At 42.4% G+C, this 20,233-nt stretch overlaps 1 protein-coding gene across 6 annotated transcripts in view; it reads left to right on the top strand.

The window, feature by feature from the left end:
• Positions 1–20,233, top strand: part of tnrc18 (trinucleotide repeat containing 18) — a 154,764-nt gene that overhangs the window by 113,901 nt on the left and 20,630 nt on the right. For 5 of the 6 annotated variants that reach the window (XM_068002869.1, XM_068002868.1, XM_068002870.1 and 2 more), the window contains 8 exons: positions 1,367–1,672; positions 5,980–6,183; positions 8,674–9,080; positions 10,068–10,217; positions 12,115–12,307; positions 14,248–14,365; positions 18,900–18,975; positions 20,088–20,196. In XM_068002869.1, the coding sequence (XP_067858970.1) occupies positions 1,367–1,672; positions 5,980–6,183; positions 8,674–9,080; positions 10,068–10,217; positions 12,115–12,307; positions 14,248–14,365; positions 18,900–18,975; positions 20,088–20,196 (1,563 nt within the window). The remainder of the gene's footprint in view (positions 1–1,366; positions 1,673–5,979; positions 6,184–8,673; positions 9,081–10,067; positions 10,218–12,114; positions 12,308–14,247; positions 14,366–18,899; positions 18,976–20,087; positions 20,197–20,233) is intronic. The other variant, XM_068002871.1, reaches the window with a different exon arrangement.

Consider the following 20,233-nt stretch of genomic DNA (forward strand, 5'->3'; position numbering starts at 1 on the left):
GCTGTACTTCAATATGTCTTGAATTTTATATCATGTCTTACTATATTGTCTATTCCTTGCGCAGATCTTAGTACGGAAACTTAGCTAGGCAATACCAGTTGGAAGTGTATGATCTCTATACAGTTGACAGATGTCCAGGTTAGCAAAGTTTGTTGACCTGGCCCAGTGTGGAAGTGAGCCAGGCCGGCCAGCAGGTTCCAGGTTTGATCCCCCCACTCCCCCCCTCAGATGGGGTGGCAGGAGAGTGGCTACTGTTGGCTTCAGTGTCCCAGTGGTAGGGAGGGAGAAGGGGCAAATCGACCCGGGTTCTCACTTCTGACCACTCCCTAGTGACCTCTGCCAGGAAGAGTGCGCGTGTGGACATTGGGCGAGGACAGGAATGGGGGCAGCTGTGACGCACCCTGGGGTGGAAGAGCCCGCTGAGACTCACTATCCCGGCTCAGAGAGGAAGGATGACTTTGTTGGTAGGTGTCGGAGGGCGACCGACACTAATTGAACCTTACACTGGAACCTTAGTCTGCACTGAGAGAGGAGGAAAGAAAAAGCAGGGGGGAGAATGTGAATCGTTTGTTTGTTCTTCACTGGTCAAGGTCAATTGGTAGGTTTAGCCGGGAGAAAACAGTTTTAAAAAGTTAGAGTTTTTTATATGTAATTCTTATTTCTATCTACTAGCTAAGTAATTAACAGAAATAAACAGGCTTAGTGCTAACAGGTGTACTTTGCACATATAAAAATCGACCATAACATCAGGATCACCCTACTAATCTATCTTCTGCTATTATACAACAACAGCTTGCATTTATATAGTGCCTTTAACGTAGCAAAACATCTCAAGGCGTTTCACAGGAACATAATCAAACAAAATTTGACACCGAGCCACATAAGGAGATATTCGGACAGGTGACCCCAAGAGGTAGGTTTTAAGGAGCGTCTTAAAGGAGGAGAGAGAGGTAGAGAGACGGAGAGGTTTAGGGAGGGAATTCCAGAGCTTAGGACCTAGGCAGCTGAAGGCACGGCCGCCAATGGTGGAGCGATTACATCCGGGGATGCGCAAGAGGCCAGAATTTTAGATGCGCAGAGATCTCGGAGGGTTGTAGGGCTGGAGGAGGTCACAGAGATAGGGAGGGGCGAAGCCATGGAGGGATTTGAAAACAAGGATGAGAATTTTAAAATCGAGCCAACAATTTATAGCCAATAATTTAGCATTAGCTGGATAACGTTGGCATCTCGACTACCTGCAACTACATTTTCGGGCATTTGGCATCTTGAGGAAACCTGGTCACTTGACATTTATGTTTCTTTTCACAATACTGTGGTATGCTGAAGCTTTAAGTGGTGACACTGAGTGCTACCTTTAACACTGCAGATACTGACACGGAGGATGAGGATGAGGAGGAACTGGTAAAGGATGAATGGCCACTGCAGTCCACCTCAAGTATGTCCGAGCGATCAGGCTCCAAACAGAAGGCACCTGCTCTCTATGGCATAATATCAAAGAAAAGCAAGGCTTCACTGATCACAAAGCAGGCCAAAAGACTAGCGTCTGCCACTGGGACTATGAGATCGCAACGAGCAACAGACAAGAAAAAACTGAAGCACTTTGCCTTGCTGCTAGAGGAAGCTGAGGCTGGATCTTCCTTCAGTGACAGTTCGGAAGACTCATTCAACCAAGGTTAATAGAAGTAAACCTCAGGTGTTGAGAGAAAATGATGGTGCAAAATAGTGGCCATCTTGAATTTGGCAGTGTAGGCTGCCCTTTTCTAACTGTGATGTATTAAATATTGGCTCTTTTGGAGCCTGTGTCTAATTGGCTAATTCCTAAGTCTTTTTTTTTCCTTGGGATTGGCCTCTTGAGAGGCTGCAATGAACCACTGGAATTGTAAATTGAATACTTTGTGTGTGTGTGTGTGTTTTCCCAATGTTTGTACTGCAATTTGGTGCTGAAGCTTAATTAAACATGTTAATTTCTTTTTTAACTAAATGAGCGTGCTTTGTCTCTCTTGCTTTGCATCTGCTTTTAATTTTTTTTAAATATATAGTCTCCTTCTAATAGATGAAAGGGCATTTCACTTCATTCCCACTTGCAATAGAACACTCTATTATTCAGATATCCCTTTCATGTCAGACTGTTTGTAGGAAATGCAGCATTTTTGGTTTTCTTTGTCTTATTTCTCAGAAGCTTGCTGGTATCGCCTCCTCTAGTTTCTAATACGTCCCCAAATACCCAATAATTTCGAATATCCCCTTTTTTTTGTACCTCTTTTTTTGTTTTACTCGTTCAAACTATTTCCAAAGCCACAAAAAAAAGATGTGTGTGGAAACACTGCAGCTTGAATATTGTCTTGTGGAGTTGATTGGCATTTTCTACTCTGGCCTACAAAAGGCAGCATCTGCATTTACTGAAGCACTCAACAAATTTCCCCAATGGAAAGCAGACTAATATGTGGCAGTGGGCTGGGAATCATATACAAGAGCATTTATTGGCTTGACATTGGTTTAAATCCTATGAAAGATCTAATTAACTTCAAGACATATTTAGCCAATATGAAGCATATAGAAAGTTTTAAGTCAATAGTGACATTGTGCAGACTTAACTATTGGTTTGTGTTGAGAATACATGGGATTGAACAGTGTGAGTGCAGTATAATATTACTAATTATCGGAATAACCATATAACATCCCTGTATAGGTCCCAGGTGTAAATTGTCACCGTGAATACTAATTGATTCTCCGGAAAAACTGGGTTTTCGAGATCCGGCTTCCCAGATATTTTCAAATTTTTGACGTACTGGTTTTCCAGTACAATGAAATGCCATTTAGCCAAGTTCTGTAATCATGTTAATCTTAATTAAACTGCAAACAGTGTAAATGTGTAACTTCTCGAAAGTAACTCGGGATTTCCAAGTCTTTTTCTTTTGACGGTTCTTTGGGTGCCGATGTAATTTAAAGCAACTGTCTCACCAGTTGTAAAAGTATGTCACAGTTTGAAAGCAGTCGCTTGAAAACCACCTTATCCCCTGGTACGATTGGAGAGGTTGAAAGTTTATATGTACTGGATTTTTTCAACAAAAAAAAATCCTGTACAAAATAATTTAAAGAAATGATAAAATGAACATATAAACTGTATTAAAGCTATGTTTTTTTAAAAAATAGCACTGTACCATAGAAACTTGGGGGTGGAATTCCCATTTTATAAATAAATGGTAGGATCTAAATTAACCATCGCCCACTTTTGTCAGTATTTTGTGCCTCCATTTGTTAGTCTGTTCTGAGTGCAGACATTCCAACTGATTTATACACCAGGGAGATTCTTGAATTGGTTTTTTTTCAGAGGCAAGTTCCTTCTGTGTAACAAGGCAAATCCAACTGAATGGGAACAGAAGGGTATTTTGTTCAGCAAGGTGCACCTTTTGTGTCAACACAGTTGCTGCAAATACCCGAATTCACAGAACTGGACTTGCATTAGGACTAGGTGGAGACATAACAGCAAGCAACCACATGAAACTTCCAGAAGGGTAGTATTCATTGCCAGAAGCCATTTTTTTTTAAATGGCAAAGGTCAAAGGTATTGGCTAGATATTTGAACAGGGCTGAGCAAAAGGTTGTGATTTGTTGTGCTCCTTTATGGTAGCTAAAGAAGGCAGGTTGTATGAGGTGATCAAAGTAATAATCCTAACAATACTCGGAGTAGCACTCTGAGGTAAAAGCAGGACTATTTCTAGATCGAAATTAGCAGGAAATGGTAAATGATAGAAGACTAAATGAAGACATGAATGCTCCTTAAAGGGCCAAGTCAAATCCGAATCTTTTGCTCATCCAAACATTTGAACAAAATTGTATGCTCCTGGATGATAGAGTTCTATGAGAATGCCTGAGGTTCTCAGAGCTTGAATCTTTTTAGTATTATTTTTGATATCATATTTGGGATATAAACTATTCATGGATCTTCACAAGAGAAGCAATGCCAATTGTAAATAATCCAGTGGTCTCGCCTTCATTCCTGCTCCTGTTTTGCAGTCAATGGTGCACCAAAATCCATTAATGCCTGGTTGTATTAACACATCTTGCAACAACCAACAAAATCAATAGACTCTGTACTAGACAGCGTCCCTTGCTGTGGCAAAGAACTTATCATTTCTGGTGGTTCTATCCTAGGAGAACCAGCCCACTATATGGGCATATAGATATATTCGGGGATGTGAGATCAAGCAGTTGGGCCGTAATGGATTTCAAGAGTTTAACATGTTCTGCTCAAATAAGGCAGGATGTTTGTAAACCCGAGAGCACAAGCAAGAGAGGAGTAGGGCCACTGGATTTTCATACGATTAGCAATGGTACATTGAAAGTGAAGTTGATTTTCTTGGAATTTTTGATATGTTGCCTACAAAGGTCAGAAAAAGGTTGCCCTGGTATTGTTAATAAAGGGCAAGATCTGTTACTAATTGCCTTAAGGGATATTTGGGTAATAGGGTTCTTTATGGCTGTCCCCTAATGTCCAGTACTAAAACAATAACCTGGCTTTTCTAGATTGCTCGCTTTCTCCTTGCAGCTGCTTGATACCCCTTCACCTTTGACCCCTATCCATGATGCTTGAATGTCTATCGGTATCTTGCATTGCTCTCATGCTGCACTAAGAAGCAAAGTGATTGGCTGGGAGTAGGGCAGACACCACGCAGTGGGGTCACTTTCCATGGCAGCAGAACCTTGCACATTGTTATGTAGGTAGGAACACCACTTTTCTTCATGTGACCTATGAACTCTTGACCACTGTCCTTGCCCTACTTCTTGTTTAATAAGTTGTACCTATACAAGAATACTTTAAATTTAGATGTTTTGGGGGGGAGGGGGGAAAGTCCCATGCTGTTGCAATTAAAGATATTGTTATGTGATAAAATATATAAATTGTTACCATGACAACAAAGGACCCAAAACTGTTCAAAGTCTGCCTACACACAGCCTGCTTTGTGCGCAGTAGGCTTGCTTGCTTTTACCAATAAGCTGTGATTTGTTTTTCTGAGTGCTAAATGCTCAGATGAAATCTTTCTTTGCTTAACATACTTACGCTGCTCGATATCTCCTTAAATAACAAAGATGCTGCTAACAATCAGCTTTCTTACTTTACTTTTCCCTAACCAATCTTGCACTGTTTAGTAGGTGTGAACTGTTTGTAACGTCTCAAAGCAAAACCACCAAAAATTGCTGTTAACAAGTAAAATCTGATCGAGAATGATACAAATACTTTAAACTATGCACAAAACGTAAGTCAAGAAAAGAAAATTAATGTTGATGTATCTGCTAAACGGTACATTTGAATGTAAAACACATTTGTAAATTTAACCCTTGGACTAAAGGTGTCCATCTTCTGGCTACCAACAGTCAAAGGATTAAATAGGATTTGCAATATGGAAATTTCTTCACACACCGTTATTTTAGAGCTCTTGTTTTATATTTATGTACTGTTCAAGCTGTTTGTCAGAAATGTGGGTTGAAGGTGTGGAGAATGGCAATGTTGGCTAATATAGGCAAATGGATTTGGATATGATTGTACTGATGGAAAGTTCTGAGGTGGACAGGAGGTTACCAGACCCTCTGAACACCAGTTTCCGTCAACTGGGACTGGCGAGTGGTTAACCTTTTCACACACTTAATATCCTCGTTAATAGTTTTAAATGCACTCTTGCCTCCTATCTTAAAGCATCAGTATCCCCATTTATTTTTAAATGCAAATGAGTTATAAACTATAATGGGCAAAATGGATAGGAAATTAGAATTCTTTGCTCCATGTGTTTTAAAAATCTGAAAAGCTTCAATCTTAACGTTGCAAATAATTTCTACTCTAGTCTTTAAAGGATCTATAACCGATTACACAAAAAAGGAAATCAAAGCACAAATGGGATTCGTTCTCCAGTACTTTCAACCCACACTCTATTGCATGTCTTGCTGTTATTGCCAGTAACTTTCTACCTTTTTTCAATGTAGATTACACCTCTGAAGAAGAGGATTATAGGAATGATTGCAGTGACGGTCTTTCCTCGCCAGTCCTGGATGAGAGTGGCCTTGGTTTACTAGCCAGGTTCGCAGCCAGTGCTCTGCCAAGTCCTATAATGACTCCACCATTATCAGTTGTACAGCTGGAGGCAAAACAAAAGGCCAAAAAGAAAGAAGAAAGGCAAAGCTTGATGGGTAAGTAGATCTCATTCATTGCCAGATGGCCAACTATCTAGTTACTTGAGTATAAGTGGTTAATATGGTTTCGGCATTGACAGACCAGTTAAATCTACTTGCTATATTTGATGGAAGCAAAATGGATTCTGGTTATAATTCCAATTTATTCCTAAATTAGTGCAATGTAGCCAGATCTAATCCAGAGCAAAGTCTTTGTTTGTTTGACCTGGCCTCTTGCAAAGAACATGATTCTAGCCATTTTTCAGAAACCTAACTTAGCAGGATTCGCTTAGTTTTGTGAATGTTTTAATAAAATGAAATGTTGGAACAACTCAGAGAAAGGAAGGGTTAACAGAACTGTTAAGTTATCCATGGACATCCCATATAAGATAATTGGAGGGTGACATGATAGTGGAGCATGCTAATCTTCTAGCCATCCATGCCATAGGTTTGATTAATTCACGGACTTTGACCCTTATTTGTGGATATCCCAAAGAACTGGCAGAGGCTGCTATATTTGGCCTTTCTACATTAGCAAAGTCCAGCTTCTGTACTAATTGGTCAACTGACTAATTGATTGAGGGTAAGTACGACCAGTGATAGAGGTCCTTTCAACCTAAGTAATAGAGAGAAACTGAAGGGACTTTTTCTCAGTTCTACATTATAATTATATAGACAAAAATCGGCCCCATACAGACATTGGAGACCAGGCGGATTGTGTTGTGTTCCACAGAACCTGTTCAATTAACTTATCAAAAGGTCCTCTGCAGAAACTGCTTACTTACCAACTATGTTCCCAGATTGGGAATGTGACACAGCAGGGTCTTAGTATCTAAAGGACCCCTCAGAAATATTGCTGGCACAGTAGGGCATAAAGAGTGCCCCAAAGCCAGGGCTGCCACCAAGTGGGATGGTTTCAGCGCTGTCATTTAGCCGACATAAGCTCTTGTCTTGACTCTGTCAGAAACTGTCAGTCTTTGTGTTGGAATCTTCCATCGGATAAAAATTTCCTATCCATGTCTAGGGCCTACTTCAAATAAAACAGATGTTAGGCCTTTTGCGTATGCAAATAAAGCACCCATACACTGTTTGAGGCCCCCTTTGCAAAATTGGTCTGCCCTGCATTTGTGACCTACTTAATCAAAACGACCTACCCATGGAAAGCACTGGAAGAACAATGGCTCCGAAGCCTATGGACAAATGGTGTGCATTCTTTAACTGGTACAATGCCCATGCAAATACACTAAGCGAGAAAGTGTTGGAACCAAATACATTTATAAAACAAAGGTCCCGATTTTAACCTAACCCGTCCCGTGGGATTGGGGCAGGTTTGGGTCCGTCGCCCGTTTTACTTCAATGGAGCATAAAATCGGTCATGGTCTAAAACGGGCATCCGACTAGAACCTGTTGCTGCCGGGCAGGTTAGATTGAAATCAGGGCTTAAATATCAGTGCACATTATCAAAGTGAGATTAAGGCTGAAGATTGAGATCAAGCAATGAGGTGAACCATATCAGCCACCATGTGGACATCAAAAGCAGTTTACAGCTCACTCTTGAACTTTATGCTAAACAGTTTGCACCTTTTTTTAAAAAGCTCAGTTTAGTTTAAAATGTAAACTTCGAACCCTGATGTATACAGAAGTCTATTTGATGATGGCATTGTAATACTCAAATGCCTCACCTAATGATGCACGTTCAATAATGTCTTGCAAGTGATATTAATGTGATGACAGTACCCCTTTTAACACAGGCATGTATGTTATTTACTGTCGGGAATTCGACATTGATTTGAATCAAAGAGGCAGTATGCTGAATGCTAAGTAATGCGTTAACCAGTTCAGCAAAGCAGTGTCAGTAAGAATTCTGGTTGGATCAGCCTTTCTGTGGAGTGTATGTGTAGAAGATCATGACCTCAGCCCGATTCCACATTGTGTAACTGAGTTTCATGACGCCAAACATCTGACTTATGAAAATAACTGAAATGAAAGATTAGACTTAACATATGCTGCTGTCGTCAGATAAAATGAGGCAATGGCTTGAAAGTACTCAGTGAATAATTGACGACATTCGTATGCTCGGATCAGAATTATATCTTGAGTGTTATACCTGGATAATAAATTAGATATAATGGAACTGAATGAGAAATTATTTAGTGCAGAGAGACTGTGCTTCATCAGATATTCATTTATCCGGAGTCTGTGCTGTTGTCAGACAGCATTCCCCTTTTTTACGACGGAAGCATTCAGCAGACTTTATTTTAATCATCCTATTTCATATATCCCTACTGGTCGCCATTAGAGTTCCTGTTCCCACCCTCCATAAACCAATGAAGTTTGACAAGAGTGAAAGGTCATGTGACATTTAACACAAACGAGATTTCTATATGGTTCACCCCCAAAGTTTTTTTTACTGATTATATTTTGGGGTATATTCTTACTTTTTTAAAAAATATATATTTATAAAGCCTTTAAACTGCTTTATCCTAGCATCCCTTTTTATATATTTAGGCACTGAATTTGAATATACAGACTCTGAGAGTGACATCAAAATCAAACAGAAGTCGACTGCTTTCCCACGAGCAAAGAAATCACTTCAGGAGCAGGGGACTGTCGCAAATAACACGAGCGAGCAGCAAATTCAGGACAAGCTGAGGGGGGCTGAGAAAGGGAAAAAGGGAAAGAAGCCCAAGGAGAAGTCTCCCCGGGAGTTCACCTTTGACTTTGGCCCCGAAGCCAGTGACGACGATTTATGGAACCGCCGGAGGAGCGAAAGGATTTTCCTGAACGACGCCAGTGCTTCTGCCGTGCTGTCGCCAACGGCCCCTCCCAGTTCCGCACCAGCCATTAAAGCCAATCGATGTATTAAGAGCTCAGCGGTCAGCCCGAAGAAGGAGACGAGCAAAGCAAAGGACAAGGTAGTGCGATCCCTCCAATAGAACATTTCAATGCTAACTTTCTTTCTAGCACTTTCCCCTCTCCGAGATACCAGTTTGTCCAAGTTGGTAAGAGTGAAGGAGTAGTGCACAAAATGGTGGAGTAGTTTGGCATGTTCTGAGGAGTAAAGCTGCCAGTGGCATTTTGGAGCCTTACATTCCCTCCATATCCAAATTCATGATCTTTGGACAGAAAGATATGAAGTATGGCTGGGTAATGTCAGTCTATACTTATGGTAAACTCCAAAAGTCAAGTTAAGAATACAGCGTTTGCAAAAAGATTCCGAGGTAGAAATTATTAAGCGTTGCGCCCATTTTTCTGTCAGTTTAGCAGTGGCATGGCCTACGCCCAATCGGTGCAGGTATTGGTCCCACTGCTAAATTAGAGGGGCCCTTTTTTATGCATTCCCAGGCCGACACCTACAACAGGCATTAGGCCCTTGAAATATGTAAATTAGGGGCCTAATGCCTGTTAAAGGACCCCTTTCCAAAATTTGTCGATGATGAGAGTGGCAGGCATCGGGCCTACCTCGCTCAGGATTCTTCAGTGGCCCCTGCAGCCGCCAACGAAAGGTAAGTGGTAAAAAGAAATGTTTTAAACCCTTCCTGTGGAGCCAGGAGGAGCAGATACAACCTATCCACCATAGGCCACTCCAAATCCCCCCCTCCCAGCACTTAACTGAGATGCTCGGAAGTGTTTCCTGTACAGGTGCGACCAGTGCCGGCAGCTCACACCAATTTCCATTGATCCCCAGGCCTCTCGGAGTTCTATGTTCTTAAATTGAAATAAGTTGAGGCCTGTTGAGATGTATTGTCCAGAATCCTGGACACATATTCCACTTTGTGGAGCTTCACGAGGAAAATGAGCTTGGAAGTGTGTAAATGCCATGGTTCAAAGTTTGCCTTGGGGGGGGGGGGGGAGGAGGGGACGCGAGCTTATTGATTCACTGCTGCATTTCCCACTTTCAGAGAAAGAAAGGAAAAGAGCCACTGTCCTCTGGCTTGTCTTCGGCCCAGATGGCGAATAACCTGCCTGAACCCAGGGTCAGTCTCCTGCGCAGCACAAGCCCCTGCAAAAAGAGCAAAGTGAAAGTAAAAGCAAAAGTTGGAACAAAAGAGGTAACTGTCAGCATTGCACTAATGTACAGAGGGTTGTATTATGCAATTTTATCATTAAAAAAAAAGGAGATTTGTGTGTGCTTTGTGCATGTATTGTTGGATTTCGAATCCTTTAAAGACTACGATAGCATTTTTACCACAAAAAAAATAGAAAGTTTACAGTTTTTAGCTTATTTAAGAGTGTTGGAGGTTAGGAAATATCGGGGTAAATTTTCCGATGGTGAAAGTTTATGTACAAACTCCTAATGCAGTTCTACTATACTCCTTTGCGTTCTATTTTTAGGCAGGCGCTAACCCCTTTAAAATAAAACTAGCGCAGGGAGGGGTGTGGTATGAGAGCGTTAAATATTAGCACCTGAACTTTGCCAATCGGGGAATATACACCATTTTGTGGTTCCAATTACAGTGTAGAATTATTCGGCATCTAAAATTGGCTCCACGGTGTATCAGTGTGCTGGATGATGCAAAGACTATCAATACATACCTGATGCTAACAAACAATTTCAATGCAGCTTCCCCACTCGTTATATATAATAGACCTCCTCCAAATATTAAGTTTCTTGATATAATAGCTGTACATTTACAGATTCTACTGCCGTTTTAAAGCAGCGCACAAAGTAAGTGCTCAGATAACCCCTGGCATTTCAATCTGTTCTCATTCTCCTTTTTCAGCATTGGATGTTTTCAGGGCCTATTTTGATTGGTGGTCTTTCCCTCTAATGCAAAGCAGTACCTTGTTTTACTCTTTTTTTTTTTCACTGCAGCCATACACCAAGCTCATACTTTTGTTCCTTTTTCCACACTGCCCTCCCTACCCTGATCAGTATGCTGCATGAATGTTCTGTTCGATGCGTAAGAAAGAAAGGACTCGCGTTTGTACAGCACTTTTCACAACCTCAGGAAGTCCCAAAGCACTTTACAACCAGTGAAGTATTTTTTGAAGTGTAGTCACTGTTGTAATGTAGGAAACACGGCAGCCAATTTGCCCACAGCAAGGTCCCACAAACGGCAATGAGATAATGAGCAGATCATCTGTTTTGGTGATGTTGGTTGAGGGATAAATATTGGCCAGGACACCGGGGAGAACTCCCCTGCTCGTCTTGGAACAATGCCATGGGATCTTTTACGTCCTCCTGAGAGGGCAGACGAGGCCCCGGTTTAAGGTATCAGATTCCCTGCTTTGGTTCCTTGCTACCAAACATTTCTGCATTTATCTACATTGAAGTATTAGCACTCTCACCTCTGAGCCAGAAGGTCATGGGTTAAGTCCCACTCCAAAGACTCTTGAGCATAAAATCTAGGCTGACAGTCCAGTGCAGTAATGAAGGAGTGCTGCAATGTCAGAGGTGCCGCCTTTCGGGTGAGATGTTAAACCAAGGCCCCATCAGCCCTCTCAGGTGGATGTAAAAGATCCCATGACACTGATGAAGAAGAGTGGGGGAGTTCTCCCCAGTGCCTGGCCAATATTTATCCCTCAAAGCAGATAATCCGGTCATTAATTTCAGTGCTGTTTGTTGGAATTTGCTATGCACAAAATGGTGCGCACACACACAGGTTATGGTTACTTGGGTGGGGAATCATACAGCAACCAGCACCTGTGGAACTGTACTCACACTTCAGGATAGAGGAGAAAGATAAGTGAGACTTTTAAAAAATTACAATACAAAAAAAATGACTCGTAACAAAGAACTTGCATTTATACTGCGTCTTTCAAGACCTCAGGACATCCCAAAGCGCTTTACAGCCAATGAAATACTTTTGAAGTGTAGCCACTGTTGTAATGTAGGAAATATTATTCCAATGTTTGCCATGTTCCTTTCAGAAGATTTTAGGATTTGTTTGCACTGAGATGTTACTGCTTCCTGGCAGTTCACACACTTTCCTATTTTTGTCACAGGCTAACTTTACACCGATTTACCGCGAATTGTTTGCCTCGTCTCTCCAGCAGGCACGCTCCAAGGGCGGCGCTGTCAGTAAGCTCATGGAGAGCATGGCTGCCGATGAGGATTTCGAGCAGAATCAAGACAGCAGCTTCTCTGAGGATGAGAACCTGCCCCTGAGCATGCTCATTGAGAGGCCCTCAACACCAGGTTAGTTGACCCCCATTAATAAAATTCACTGCATTGTATCCCTTCTCACTGACCGCCCTTTCAGGGAATGTTGCTTTTATACCAGTACAGGTGAGATAATAGAAGCCCCAGGAGTTGCCAGCGGTCTAGTTTTGGGGCCAGATAGTCACGTTGCATTGGGCTATGCAGAAATTTCTAAAATGTAAAAGTCTGTTTTTTAAAATTACTTTTTCCAATTATTTCCTTATTTTATGATGTAGATTAAGGTCTTCAGAGATGAATTTTCATCATCAGCAAAGCAAAATTGGAATTATTCCACCCCCTGCCTCATACCTATCCCACCCCCAGGTCTGATTTTGGACTTAACGAAAGATGGCAATCCTATAAACACACTGTGGCAAAGCAAATTCTTTATTCAGTGCCCCTAGTACGTAAACACTGTTGAATGTGTGTCCAATCAGTAGCTCAACAAATCTTCCTGTTAAAATAAACAGGTCCTAATATCAGGTTGTCTGCAAGTTGCTTTATATGACAGCCATTTTGAATTGAAAATGAGGCTTATAACACAAACCTTGAAGCTCAATGGACGGAGAAAATGGCACCGAATTATTGTGCTATATTGTAGCTCAATCTCTAGGTGATAGTGACAGTAATCATTGTGCAACTTTTCTGCAAATACTAATTAAGGAGTTGGGTAGTTTTACACATTATCACAGGTTTTTTTCTTTACAAATTATTTGTTCAATTCTGGGCCCTGGCTCAGCTATCAAGATGCGAGACTTTTCTTCTGTCGAGTGAACCTCCTCTGCGCCCTTCATGTGACCTTCATTCTATCTTATGTTCGATATCTTTCCTTTGCTCTTTCTACACTCTTGCAATTTGACAGCTGGTACAGTCACAGTTGTGAACAAATCCTTTGCAAGATAAAATTACTTTACATAATGGGCCGGTCGTTCTCAGAATATTAACTACTCACTCCAGAATGTTTTGTTTTATTTTACCTGACGAGGTGAATTATTGGCAATCCATTAAAAGCCTCATTTTTTTTATTTACAAATGGTCTCACAAGAAAATGACTGTATCTTTAAAATTCTCCGTGCCTGTAAACACTGAAACAATTGGTTTAAAAAAAGTGTTTGCTTCTATCAGTTTACATAGAATTTACAGCACAGGAACAGGCCATTCGGTCTAACAGGTCCATGCCAGTGTTTATGCTCCACACAAGCCTCCTCCCACCCTACTTCATCTAACCCTATCAGTATAACTTTCTATTCCTTTCTCCCTCATGTACTTATCTAGCTTCCCCTTAAGTGCGTCTATGATTTGCTTTACTCCAACTTGCTCACTGGGTTGGCAAATATTTTGCCTGCATCCTGACCTGAGACATCAAAATCCTTGGCAATCGTGATCTTATCACTGGTTTCCGAACCGTTGGCATCGGATGATGGTTCTGGAAGAAGGTGCCTTAAAGGTTTTGGCTGCATTGGGATTTATGCAAATGTCCAAACCATGCTGAAAGCCACAGTGCCTCGCCCCTCCCTATCTCTGTGACCTCCTCCAGCCCTACAACCCTCCAAGATCTCTGCGCTCCTCCAATTCTTGCCTCTTGCTCATCCCTGATTTTCGTCGCTCCTCCCTTGGCGGCCGTCCCTTCAGCTGCGTAGGCCCTAAGCTCTGGAATTCCCTCCTTAAATCTCTCCACCTCGCCATCCTCCTTTTAAGACGCTCCTTAAAACCTATCTCTTTGAACAAGCTTTTGGACACTTGTCCGAATATCTCCTTATGTGGTTCCATGTCAGTTTTTGTTTGCTAACATTCCTGTGAAGCACCTTTGGACGTTTTACTACGTTAGCGGTGCTATATAAATGCAAGTTGTTGTTGAAATTATTATACTCCATTGGGGCCAGATGCGGAGATTTGTCAGCAAGGCATTAACAAGAGATTCCTTCCTCTTTCCACAGCTCCTCGCTCTTGTGTGATTGACAAGGATGAGCTGAAGGACGGACTCCGGGTGCTGATTCCAATGGATGACAAGCTGCTTTATGCCGGATATGTGAAAACTGTCCACTCTCCTGATATGTAAGTTTGGCAGCTGTGCCAACAAAAAAAAAAGGATTGACGTGCGCTCAAACATATGGAGGGGGTTTTCAGCTGCCCGTTTCTTGCCTGAAAAGCGGGCGGCTGGCAGTGGAAATTCAGAGGAGAGGACACCTCGGTCACCTCTTGGATGTCCAAGGCCCGCGTGATGTAATTTTTTCTTCAGCTCCTGGTGCCCTGGGAATTCTGCAGCCGAAAACGGGCCTAAACGAATTTTTAGCCCAGTGACCCACATTAGCACAATTCGCACTGCTGGCTTCCAGTTGGAGGAACCACTCATTCCAAGTTGTGAGGGAGGTGATCTTTTAGGGGTCACAATCCACCCGTTTTCAGACCCAGACTTGGCTCTGCGAAGCAGGAGGCCTGAGGATTGGTAAAAATCGGTCCTCTGGCCTGGCCTGTAGAATTAGGGCGAGCTGCCAGCCCCTGTCACACCTCCACAGGCAGCTCACCCAACAGGAGAAACCAATTTCAGGCCACCTGCCTTGCCAGCAGCGGCCTTCAGCTAAGTCCCGGGGCAAGGGGGTTGGAGTGGGAGGGGGGGGAACGATTGTGACACCTGTGGAGTTAGTTGGGGGGGAAACAGTCCTGCTCCACAGCAAGGTGCTCTTTTTAAAAAAAAATACTAACTTTTCTTTGGTTGCCATGGGGGCCGCTGAATAATCCTGAGTAGAGTAGGCCCGAAGCCTGCCCTGCTCATCGGGAACTAAATTTGGAAAGGGGTCCTTCAACGGGCATTAGGCCCAATAATTAACATATTGAAGGGGCTTGATGCCTGTTTTAGGTGTCCAGCCGGGACACGGAAATCAGGTTGAAGTCAATGGAAAAGAAATTCCGGTGCGATGTGAAGCAAGCCGATTGTGCTAGTGGCGTTGACCAATTTCACCTCAAGTGTCAGCACGCTGCACAACCCATCATAGCCGAGCCTGATCCTATTGCTCACATGGAGGGTAAATGCCAGCGTGAACTGGTTAGACCAAAAGGCCTGTTTCCACGTTGTACTTTAGGTGTATTTCTATCCTCACGTGATGTCCGCACCCTTGCACTTTCATTAGGAATGACCATGTAGCAATGAGGAGTCTAGTAACATGGCTTATTTTTCTCCTGTCCCTAGCCCAGGGACACTAAGGCCAGTTGGAGCACCTCTGTTCCCACCTTGGTGCAGGCAGGAGTCAAATTAAGAGCTTTTCTCTCGTAGTTCATTCTTTGTGAGAAGAGAAAATTAGGTCTGGGTGTGTCAAAGAAATTCTACTGTGCCTCTTAAAAGAGTTACCAAATGTTGGCTGAACTGGTATTCACTTATAAACTTCACAATGTAACTCTGTATTATCCACTAGATTTATTCTGGGGATACACTTACATCCACCAGTTTTTTTCATTGTAATGGAGCATTTCAACAGAGATTGAACTTCAGAGATTCAAGAAATCTGGCTGGAAAACGAAAGCATTTATATAGCGCCTTTCACAACCTCAGGACATCCCAAAGCACTTTACAGCAAATGAATGACTTTTGCAGTATAGTCACTGTTGTAATGTAGGAAACGTGGCATAAGAACATAAGAAATAGGAGCAGGAGTTGGCCCCTCGAGCCTGCTCCACCATTCAATAAGATCACGGCTGATCTACGACCTCAACTCCACTTTCCCGCCCGATCCCCATATCCCTTGATTCCCCTAGAGTCCAAAAATCTACCTATCTCAGCCTTGAATATACACAATGACTGAGCATCCTTTGGGGTAAAGAATTCCAAAGATTCACCACCCTCTCAGTGAAGAGATTCCTCCTCATCTCAGTCTTAAATGGCCGACCCCTTATCCTGTGACTATGCCGTCTAGTTCTAGACTCTCCAGCCAGGGGAAACAATCTCTCAGCATCTACCCTGTCAAGCCCCCTCATAACCTTATATATGTTTCAACGAGATCACCTCTCATTCAACTAAACTCCAGAGAATACAGGCCCATTTTACTCAACCTCTCCTCATAGGACAAACCTCTCATCCCAGGAATCTATCTAGTGAACCTTCGTTGCACTGCCTCAAAGGCAAGTATATCCTTCCTTAGATAAGGAGACCAAAACTGTACACAGTATTCCAGGTGTGGTCTCACTAAAGCCCTGTACAATTGGTAGCAAGACTTCCTTACTCTTGTACTCCAAACCCCTTGCAATAAAGGCCAACATGCCATTTGCCTTCCTAATTGCCTGCTGTACCTGCACGCTAACTTTCTGTGTTTTTTTGTACGAGGACGCCCAAATCTCTCTGAACACCAACATTTAATAGTTCTGATTTTCTTTTCTTCCTACCAAAGTGAATAACCTCACATTTCCCCACATTCTTGCCACCTTCTTGCCCACTCACTTAACCTGTCTATATCCCTTTGCAGACTCTTTGTGTGCTCCTCACAGCTTACTTTCCCACCTAACTTTGTATCATCAGCAAACCTGGATACATTACACTCGGTCCCTTCATCTAAAATCACTAATATAGATTGTAAATAGCTGAGGCCCAAGCACTGATCCTTGTGGCACCCCACTAGTTACAACCTGCCAACCTGAGAATGACCCATTTATTCCTACTCTCTGCTTTCTGTCCGTTAACCAATCCTCTATCCATGCTAATATATTACCCCCAACCCCATGAGCCCTTATCTTGCGTGACAACCCTTTATGTGGCATCTTATCGAATGCCTTTTGGAAATCCAAATATGTTACATCCACTGGTTCCCCTTTATCTACCCTGCTAGTTACATCCTCAAAAAACTCTAATAAATTTGTAAAACCCAATTTCCCTTTCATAAAACTGTGTTGACTCTGCCTAATCATATTATGATTTTCTAAGCGCCCTGTTACCACTTCCTTAATAATAGATTCCAGCATTTTCCTGACAACTGATGTCAGGCTAACTGACCTATAGTTCCATGTTTTCTCTCTCCCTCCTTTCTTGAATAGCGACTTGGCAGCCAGTCTGCACACACCAAACTCCCTCGAACAATGACCAAATCATCTGTTCTTAGTGATGTTGGTTGTGGGATAACTATTTGCCAGAATAGCGAGGAGACCGCCACTGCTCTTCCTCAAATAGTGCCGTGGGATCTTTTACATCCACCTGAGTGAAAACGGGGCCTCGGTTTAACGCCTCATCGGAAAGACAGCAATGCAGCACTCCCTCAGGAGCACCAGACTGGATTTTGTGCTCAGGTCTCTGAGAGTGGGACTTGAACCTATGACTTTCTGACTCAGGCAAGAGTGCTACCACTGAGCCACACAAAGATTGAACTATCCATCCTCCAGCAGGGCAGCGAGTGACAGGCTCCTAATGCAATCCATGAGCCACGTCTACTCTCAGTGTACAAGGCTGACAAGTAAACACCTTTTTGTTTTTGTTTTTTTTCGCTGAGGGAAACCATTAGAGTTTCCACCTATCATACACCCAAGTCTGACCCATGCAAAGAATTAGCTCAGTCAAGTTCTTAATGAAGTTGGGAGAGCATATTTGCTAAGTTTTGTATCTCCCCAGTTTCAATAGCCTCATTATACTGAGGTAACTACAAGGCCATGCTTTCTTCATATGCCTGATATGCACTAGAACTGAACTCAGCATAAACAATGACTGTTCTGTAGTAGTCAAAAAAAATTAATATCATTCATCTTCCTCTTCAATCCAAATGATTAATGTCCAACCTCAAGGAATAATTTCAACAAAGAGGGTTTTAATATCCATGAAACAAAAAGCAGTTATGGTAACATTGTGTGCCACAGGCATGAGGAACACGTATCTGATCAGAGCAGAGCGAGCATGTGCCAGAATAGCAGCAGTACGTTCAGATTAAGGTGTCAGCCATGGCTCGGTGGTAGCACTCCCACCTCTTGAGTCAGAAAGTTGTGGGTTCAAATCCCACTCTAGCTGCACTGTTGGAGGTGCCATCTTTCGGATGAGATGTTAAACCGAGACCCTGTCTACCCTTTCAGGTGGCTGTGGATTGTGTTTGTCTGTGCGTGTGTGTGTGTGTGTGTGTTTGAGCTCGCACATGGAAATCAAGTGGTGTGATGTCACGTGCAACAGAAGGTGAGATCTGTTTGGTTAGGTGTGGAGTCCACTCTTGTCAGTTAGATGTAGACAAAGTCACAGAATTAGACAATAACATTTCAGTAATAACCTACAAAAAGTCCTTCATATTATCTGTAGAAAAAAAACATGACTTCATTGAACAAAGAGAAAAAGCAAATTGCATTTATATTGCAGTGGGAGTAACAACTGACCTCCCATTGAGATTAAAATAACAAACCCTGGGCTTGATTTGAGCCCAGCCCCCTTTATTTCAAATACTCTTCAACAACCATTGAGTGGACAATGATTTTTTTTTATATATGTTTAAATATCTGCTGCAGTTTTAGCCATCCAATGGAGGTTTGACGTTAAGAAACCTAGTGAGAAGATATTGAGGTGAAGAAGTTTGCATCTTTTAAAAACCCTGTTGTACTTTAGGCCCCTCCTGAAGTATTTGAATTTCTGTTCTAGATATCGAGTGGTTGTAGAGGGAGAGAGAGGAAACCGTCCTCACATCTACTCATTGGAACAGCTCCTACAGGAAGCGGTGAGAGCCCTGATATCTGTTCGGCGATAAAGTCCCTCCGTAACGTTCAGTCTTGTTCATGCCCTGAACACTGCTTGACTTAGCCTACATAATGACCGCATGTGATCTTTCCTTCAGTCTTTGATTGTATAGATGGCAAAGTATTCATTGTGAGAAACAGACAGGGAACAACCATTCAATGCCAGCTAGATTAAAATGACTAGAAACTCTTCACTATATGTGATGTCTTAGTCACAACTTTCAATTAAGGATCATTTTTCTATATGCTACAAATGTCTGAGCACAATAGAATCCCTTTTTGCAAATGCTGCTTATGATCCCAACACAGTACACACTGATGGTTGGTTTGTTAGGAATTAATTAGATTATCTGTTTGAAACATGTTCCCAGTGAAATTGTTTCTTTATAGATTTTCCCCATCCCCTGTTTTTGGTGTTGACACAAATTATCATAAATAGCAGGGCATTCATTTTAAGGACTCTGTTCTTGTGTAGAGTACCCTGTACAGTATAGTGGATCTATTTAAATTATACCCTCAGCACCGTCGACAGTAGAAGCATTGTAACATCAGTGAGGCAGTGCTCCTGTTGTCAGTGGGACCAGGAACACCTCACGAGGCTTTTGAGGAGAGGGGAAACATAAATAATCAGAGCTGGAGACACTGAGCACCATTCTTCTCACCACAGAAACAGTATCGCTGTCTTGTATGGATGTTCAACACTGTAAGAACATCTGCGTGTGTGTAGAACAATTATGTGTGTGCAAGAACAGCTGCATGTGTGCAAGACCAGCCCCGCGTGTGCAAGCTTGCACAAGCTCAGTTGTTCCTCTGTTGCAGTTCTGAAATTTGCCCCGCAATGTAAATGGGATGGATTCCACTGCATGGATGACCCAGTGCATTGTGAAACTACTTGAGATAGAATCTGCGCTGCTGAATAAATTGACCAGATGTTCTTCGGAAGTGCAACTTTTTCACTTGCAAGAGATTTAGCCCCAAGGACGTCGCCTTCCTGTTGAGATCAGCATTTTGTTTGTCAGAATTGAATTGATCTGAAATTCAAACTCGGCTTTAATTTGGATCTTGTTTCTCTTCCAATATCTTTTTGAAGCAGATCATTGATGTTAAGCCCTCGTCTGTGAGTTTACTGCCTGAAGGTACCCGAATCGCTGCCTACTGGAGTCAACAGTATCGCTGTCTCTACCCAGGAACTGTTGTCAGAGGTACCTGTCACTGTCTATTTGTAACCAAGAAGAAATT

The sequence above is a fragment of the Heptranchias perlo genome, chromosome 22 (genome assembly GCF_035084215.1).
Source record: "Heptranchias perlo isolate sHepPer1 chromosome 22, sHepPer1.hap1, whole genome shotgun sequence".
NCBI classification, from domain to species: Eukaryota; Metazoa; Chordata; class Chondrichthyes; order Hexanchiformes; family Hexanchidae; genus Heptranchias; species Heptranchias perlo.